The following is a 7,802-nucleotide window of genomic DNA, read 5'->3' as shown; positions in this document are numbered from 1 at the left end:
GATGTGAATTTAAAGAATTTAAGAGACATACAGTACAGGCCAAAAGTTTGGACACACCTTCTCATTCAATGCGTTTTCTTTATTTTCATGACTATTTACATTGTAGATTCTCACTGAAGGCATCAAAACTATGAATGAACACATGTGGAGTTATGTACTTAACAAAAAAAGGTGAAATAACTGAAAACATGTTTTATATTCTAGTTTCTTCAAAATAGCCACCCTTTGCTCTGATTACTGCTTTGCACACTCTTGGCATTCTCTCCATGAGCTTCAAGAGGTAGTCACCTGAAATGGTTTTCCAACAGTCTTGAAGGAGTTCCCAGAGGTGTTTAGCACTTGTTGGCCCCTTTGCCTTCACTCTGCGGTCCAGCTCACCCCAAACCATCTCCATTGGGTTCAGGTCCGGTGACTGTGGAGGCCAGGTCATCTGCCGCAGCACTCCATCACTCTCCTTCTTGGTCAAATAGCCCTTACACAGCCTGGAGGTGTGTTTGGGGTCATTGTCCTGTTGAAAAATAAATGATCGTCCAACTAAACGCAAACCGGATGGGATGGCATGTTGCTGCAGGATGCTGTGGTAGCCATGCTGGTTCAGTGTGCCTTCAATTTTGAATAAATCCCTAACGGTGTCACCAGCAAAACACCCCCACACCATCACACCTCCTCCTCCATGCTTCACAGTGGGAACCAGGCATGTGGAATCCATCCGTTCACCTTTTCTGCGTCTCACAAAGACACGGCGGTTGGAACCAAAGATCTCAAATTTGGACTCATCAGACCAAAGCACAGATTTCCACTGGTCTAATGTCCATTCCTTGTGTTTCTTGGCCCAAACAAATCTCTTCTGCTTGTTGCCTCTCCTTAGCAGTGGTTTCCTAGCAGCTATTTGACCATGAAGGCCTGATTCGCGCAGTCTCCTCTTAACAGTTGTTCTAGAGATGGGTCTGCTGCTAGAACTCTGTGTGGCATTCATCTGGTCTCTGATCTGAGCTGCTGTTAACTTGCCATTTCTGAGGCTGGTGACTCGGATGAACTTATCCTCAGAAGCAGAGGTGACTCTTGGTCTTCCTTTCCTGGGTCGGTCCTCATGTGTGCCAGTTTCGTTGTAGCACTTGATGGTTTTTGCGACTCCACTTGGGGACACATTTAAAGTTTTTGCAATTTTCCGGACTGACTGACCTTCATTTCTTAAAGTAATGATGGCCACTCGTTTTTCTTTAGTTAGCTGATTGGTTCTTGCCATAATATGAATTTTAACAGTTGTCCAATAGGGCTGTCGGCTGTGTATTAACCTGACTTCTGCAGAACACAACTGATGGTCCCAACCCCATTGATAAAGCAAGAAATTCCACTAATTAACCCTGATAAGGCACACCTGTGAAGTGGAAACCATTTCAGGTGACTACCTCTTGAAGCTCATGGAGAGAATGCCAAGAGTGTGCAAAGCAGTAATCAGAGCAAAGGGTGGCTATTTTGAAGAAACTAGAATATAAAACATGTTTTCAGTTATTTCACCTTCTTTGTTAAGTACATAACTCCACATGTGTTCATTCATAGTTTTGATGCCTTCAGTGAGAATCTACAATGTAAATAGTCATGAAAATAAAGAAAACGCATTGAATGAGAAGGTGTGTCCAAACTTTTGGCCTGTACTGTATGTGTATATATATATATATATATATATATATATATATGCGCATACAGATACTATAATTCTAAAACGTTAATGTCGTTGTTTTTCACACCTGACACGGTTGCACCCCACTTTTGGACCATGATCAGCCAGTTGGGAACCACTGTCATAGACTGCATTTAAAAACTGTGCGACATGTTTCCACTTCCTCCCACTGAACAAAAATGAGGCAAAAATATCCTGGATACAGCTGCTGCCGTCTTGTGCTATTGACGTCATTTAGAGCCAGAGTCTGCGCAGTCCATGGTGTCGACATCCGGCCCAAACGCCCATTCGACCAATCTCGAGCGCACAGATTAGCACACACAGCTGTCAGTCATGACGTCAAACCTCTTTTTATAGCATCGAATAACTAATGAAAACCAAACTATCAGATGAACAAATGAACAGCAGCGTGATGACAAGTACCTAAAAACAAGAAAAGGGTTTGTAGTTTGGCTCATGTCCCGTCTGCTTACATGGAGGGGAAGGGGTTTATGATCTATACTGCAGCCCGCCACCAGGGGGCAACAGAGATGTTTGGCTTCATTTTTGGGCAGCTGTCATTAGTCTGTAGCAGATAAACCTGCTACAGTGGCTACTCACATATCCTGTGTGTATTAATAACTCCACATACTGTGTGTGTGACTAGAAACAGATTTTTGTTTCTGCAGCAGAGCTTTAGTGAAAACACTCTGTCTGTGTCTTTAGGCGTCAGACCATCTGTGTAAGCTGTGCATGCAGAACATGGTGTGGAGCTACTGCAAGAAGATCAGTCCTGAGTGGAAACACCAGGTGAGTGTTGTCCCATTGTTCCGTCACCTATCAACACACACTCTCTGTACGCTGGCTGTCTCTTGTTTGCTTCACTGACATCTAACCTGTTTGAGCAGATGGAGCAGAAGATGATCGCCAGCGAGATCTTCAAGGACAAGAAGGACAACTACCCACAGAGCGTGCCCAAACTGTTCGTCAGCACCAGACTCCGTAAGACTTTTTTCCCTCTGCAACAAATGAGTTGTGAAACTTGTCCCGGCTTCATGTTGCTCACTGCGTGAAAGATTACAGCAGCGTGTCTCCTCTCGTTCAGATGGCGAGGACATCAACCCCAAAGTGGTGCAGGCTCTGGGCACCGAGAAGATGAAGGTTAGTGGAGCAGCGTCACAACACAAAGTGTGTTTTAAAAGCCGTGTGTGAGTGTGTGTGTTCATGGAGTGTTCTGACCGTCATCCTTGTGCTCCCAGTACGCAGTGCCAGTCACCAAGTACGACAGGAAAGGCTACAAGGCTCGGCCCCGCCAGCTGCTGCTCACCGGCAACAGCGCCGTCATCGTAGAGGAGGGAAAACTCAAACAGCGCATTGACTACGGAGCTCTGAAAGGTCAGAGGTCAACAGCTGGTCATCATCTGCGAAGGGGGGGGGGGGGTGTCTGTTTAATGTGGACGGTGTTGGTGCTCATTAAAACTGTCTGTCGTCTGCAGGTATCTCCGTCAGCTCCCTCAGCGACGGCCTGTTTGTTCTGCACGTGCCCAGTGACGACAACAAACAGAAGGTGAGACCAAAGACGTGTTATAAACGTCATACATGAACCAGATGTCATGTCGCTTTGTGGTTTGTTCTGCTGAGAGCACGCAGCAGGTCTTTGCCGTGACGCCCGGCGCTTGTGCCTTTCTCTTTGACTAATTTATTCATGAGTTGAGCTGAATATTGATGTATGAAAACCATGACACTCAGTGCGAGAATGAGTCGAGTTAAGTGTAGATAGAAATCCTCTGACTGAATATTGTTCCAGCAGCAGCAGCCTGTACTGCAGCCTTCACTTTCTCTTTTTCCTGTTCATAGTCTTTATGCTAAGCTAAGCTAATCGTGTCCTGACTGTAGTTTCGTATTTTTCTTACAGATATGAAAGTCGTGTTAATTTCTAATCTAACTCTCAGCAAAGAAAGGTGCGTTCGTGCACTTCCCCAAAACGTTGAACTGTTCCTTTATTGCCAGGAACTGCAAACATCTGGAGACTTTTCAGGGTAGGAAACTTCTGAAACAGCACCTCAATCGTGATTCGACTTAAACAGTCAAATATTTCTGCATCCTTATAAAACATCACACCAGTTCAGGTTCAGGCCTCCCGTACATCAGTTCTACAGATAATGTTTCTGTAACTCTGACCAAAGACTGATCCTGAAAAAGTTGTGTCATTGAAAACCTTCGAGAGGAGCTCCAAAATGTTTCCAAGTTTTTTTCTTCTTGTTTCTTTTTCCCGGCTCAATGACACAACTCTTTCCCTGCATGGCTCTGGGTGGCGAGGCGGGTGCACTGCGCCCAGACAGGACTGTGCTGCTGCACCTCACATAAACTAGCCAAAGACCCTGTTGATTTCTAGCGATTCTGTTTGTATGATTTATGATATTACTATGAATGTTACGTCGTTTTGTCAGGAGGGACATCTGTGTGTACAGCCTGTGTTCTGTGTTATAAATGAGCGATTCAAGCCAAGTCAGGTTTGATGATGTGAAACATTTGGGGAGAAAAAGCTTCTAGTATTTGTTCGTTCATGTGCCTTGTTGGAGAGCAATACAGCAGATTCATGTGGAGTTATTAGAGAAATGCCTGCTTTGCCAGAGTCCTCGGCGGACGGCGGTCGTCGGGCCGTTTCTAAAAGTTTCCCAGCAGCACCCAAAGGTCTCCTCCCTCTGTGTGTATAAGCTTTACTCAAACCGGATCCTTAGTTTGTCCTTTGATTTACAGATGCACTCCTGTTATCAGTCCTGACTTACTGTATGCACCCAACCAATGTATAATTATACCAAACACACTAAAAGATAAGATACTAAAGATTTAAAAATAAATTTGAAAAGTAAATATAAACTGATGAATTGCTGTTTGTGGTTTGTTTTGTCATGTTTGTGCGTGTGAACTGGTGTCTGGTCAAACTTTTGTATTCTGTGTTTCAGTGTTAAAGGAATAATTCACCCCAAAAAATGGTTGTCCGTGTATCGATTACTCAAATGTATCGATTACAAATGATTTTTCTCATGTGCCTCCAGAACAGACGAAGAATCCAAGAATCTTGATAACACTGTACATGTAATGGATTTTGTCCCATCCATCCATCCATCCATCCATCCATTTTCATCCGCTTATCTGGGGCCAGGTCACGGGGGCAGCAGGCCGAGCAAAGCACCCCAGACGTCCCTCTTCCCAGCAACGCTTTCCAGCTCCTCCTGGAGGACCACAAGGCGTTCTCAGTCCAGATGAGATATGTAATCCCTCCAGTGTGTTCTGGGTCTGCCCCGGGGCCTCCTACCAGTGGGACGTGCCTGGAGCACCTCTAACAGGAGGCGCCCAGGAGGATCCTGATCAGATGCCCTAACCACCTCAACTGACCCCTTTCAACGCGAAGGAGCAGCAGCTCTACTCCGAGCTCCTCACCCTATCTCTAAGGCTGAGCCCAGACACCCCACAGAGGAAAGTCATTTCGGCTGCTTGTATCTGCGATCTCATTCTTTCAGTCACTACCCAGAGCTCATGACCATAGGTGAGGGTTGGGACGTAGATGGACCAGTAAATCGAAAGCTTTGTCTTTGCCACCACGACGGTCCGGCGCTGCACCAAACCGCCGATCCATCTCACACTCACACACACATTCTACCCTCACTCATGAACAAGACCCTGAGATACTTGAACTCCCTCGCTTGTCTGTCCGTATTGTTTTTAAATGGTTTAGCTCCATCTTTTGTTGCTGACATGCTCACAGAGTTCACACCAGAGAGATCCCTTAGGTCAGTGGTGCCAAACATACGACCCGGCCTCGTCACATATTGTGTTTGGTCATGGACTTTCCACATCCACATACGTCATAAAAAGGTACCCTGGGTGTGTTGGTTGTTGACGTTCCTGAACACATTTTTATACGTGATGTGATTTTTGCTATAATACAATATGTTCTGACCTGTTTTACATCCTGTATTTTACTGTTGCTTTTAATTTTTCCAGGATGCCTTTTTATAGCCGGTGAAGGGACTGCCGATGAAAACGAGCCTTTCAGCTAATTTGGGTGGATTTACATGTGTTAACATGTTGGTTAATGCACACTGTCCCTTTTCTTAAATAAATAGAAAACATAGATGTAAGTCATAGGGGACTGAGTTATACAACAAAAACTACAAAACTTTATCAAAAGATCTGTTCACAAACTCTCACACAACCCAAGCAATACAATGCAAGTCTTATTTCTCCAGTCGTGTGCTCAGTATAGACAGATGTAGTTCCCAAGGTCATGGAAAACCTGGAAAAGCCATGGAATTCCACAATTAAATTTTTGCCTAGATTCATCTGGTCATGCAAATTGGATTGGTCAGATTCAGACACCAAAATTCAAGATACAAACTTCTTGAGTTTCCTGGTGACGAACGATAATCAACCAAGTCCAAATGATATCAGACCTCTGTGCTATCAGGTGTTTGTTTGAAGATTTTGTTGACTTGATGTTCAACTGGTATTTCACTGACCCACTTTATGGCTTGACTTGAAACATACTTGACTTACTGATAGGGTTCCCACGATACCTCCCCGTCACTGAAATGTCTGGAGGCTGCGAGTTACCGAACAACAGTGTGAAAGCAGCTTAAGGCGACAGAGTGGATAAAAAAGCATCAGAAATAGAGCTAGTTTAAAAATGAAATGTGCCGGGGAGGATCCCCTGACAAAGGTCCGGGCTGAGCCCCAAATGTGTACATGTGCTTCTAGAAATCCATCTTGTTTTAATTTCAGTGGTGTAGCAAACTTGTGGAAGCTACTTTTCTGTCTGTGATTGATTACAGTGACCTTTTGTGTACGCATGCGATCTCCTCTATTTTACGAAGCCTTGATTCAGTTTACCGTCTCTATGCTTTATTACAAACACAAAGTCACTGACTCATCACTGCAACTCTTTATTATCTGATGGGATGGATGTCATTGACCACTCACAGACAGCACTGCTATATTTTTATCTATAAAGCAATACTGAGCCAACTTCCAGTGGACCTCTGCCCCCGTCTGTGCGTCAGCTCTGGTAGTTTCCTGCTTCACTCCTCCAACTGGTTGCTTTTTAACGTACTCCGGGTTTTAACAGATCTACTTTTCTTCTTGAGGGATTATATATCTTGTCTGGCCTGGGAACGCCTTGAGGTCCCCCAGGAGGAGCTGGAAAGGGTTGTTGGGGAGAGGGACGTCTTGGGTACTTAGCTTGGCCTGCTGCCCCCATGACCTGGCCTCGGATAAATGGATGAAAATGGATGGACGGAATATCATGATCATCTATTTTCTCAATCATGTGTAATACCATTTGCAGTTGTTCTATCATTAGCGTCCAGGCAGCTAAGCTGCCAGGACACTATTGTAATCCTAGGTATTCTTCTTCTTCTTCTTCTTCTTCTTCTTCCGAGGAAATCATACTTCCCATGGGTGAAAACTCACCAAACTTTGCACAAAGGTCCAGTCTCATGCCAGATATCCTCAGCTGTAAACTCAAGCCAATAGTCCTGATGGTGGCGCTACAGCAAGCGTCTAAAGTTCAAAACTTTGGAAATTCATAACAAATCAGCCATACGTGCTACAACTTCACAACTTTCATCAAACTGTAGCCCCAATACTGAAGAAACTTTTGTACATTTAAACCTATTAAAAATTATGAAGTTCATCACTGTTTTTTTTTTTTCAAAAACTGTAAAACTTCTTAAACCTATCTCCTCCCACAATTTTTGCTCAACTGACACCAAACTTGCTACAGAGCATCTTCAGACTGTCCTACACAAACTATGTTTCTCAGATTTTTGATTTATCAAAAATTGAGCCTACAGTGCATCAAAATGTTTGACTGTAAACGGTGCTGTAAACATATACATGCAAAATCTTGCTAAATAAATCTTCAATGTTCATGAAAAAATGTCAAAATTCTAGAGTCATGGTAGATGATGTGTGGCAAATTTCAGAATTTTATCTCAGAAACTGAATTTTTGACAGCATTTTGAATTTTGCTCTAATGTGAACAATTGGACTCAATGTAAAAATGGCAATTTTAAACATCAGTTTTTCACTTATGGAGCAAATCAATCATTGTTACAAACAAATTACCAACATCTCCATG

At 43.7% G+C, this 7,802-nt stretch overlaps 2 protein-coding genes across 7 annotated transcripts in view; both read left to right on the top strand.

Annotated features, from left to right (window-relative positions):
- LOC125889160 (large neutral amino acids transporter small subunit 4-like) overlaps positions 1–7,802 on the top strand; it is a 133,141-nt gene that overhangs the window by 80,961 nt on the left and 44,378 nt on the right. The window lies entirely within an intron of this gene.
- The window catches only part of LOC125889148 (unconventional myosin-Ic-like), a 213,794-nt gene that overhangs the window by 205,211 nt on the left and 781 nt on the right, over positions 1–7,802 (top strand). Inside the window, exons 28-31 of one of the 6 annotated variants that reach the window (XM_049576893.1) lie at positions 2,766–2,821; positions 2,920–3,055; positions 3,157–3,227; positions 4,725–4,802. In XM_049576893.1, the coding sequence (XP_049432850.1) occupies positions 2,766–2,821; positions 2,920–3,055; positions 3,157–3,227; positions 4,725–4,763 (302 nt within the window). In that variant the 3' untranslated portion in view covers positions 4,764–4,802. Of the gene's footprint in view, positions 1–2,765; positions 2,822–2,919; positions 3,056–3,156; positions 3,228–3,301; positions 4,545–4,626; positions 4,648–4,719; positions 4,803–7,802 lie in introns of those variants that run through there. The other 5 variants (XM_049576895.1, XM_049576897.1, XM_049576896.1 and 2 more) reach the window with 5 other exon arrangements.

The sequence above is a fragment of the Epinephelus fuscoguttatus genome, linkage group LG5, assembly GCF_011397635.1.
Source record: "Epinephelus fuscoguttatus linkage group LG5, E.fuscoguttatus.final_Chr_v1".
Classification (NCBI taxonomy): domain Eukaryota; kingdom Metazoa; phylum Chordata; class Actinopteri; order Perciformes; family Serranidae; genus Epinephelus; species Epinephelus fuscoguttatus.
The sequence above is the reverse complement of the archived record's forward strand: the minus strand, read 5'-3'. Positions and strand labels throughout refer to the sequence as shown.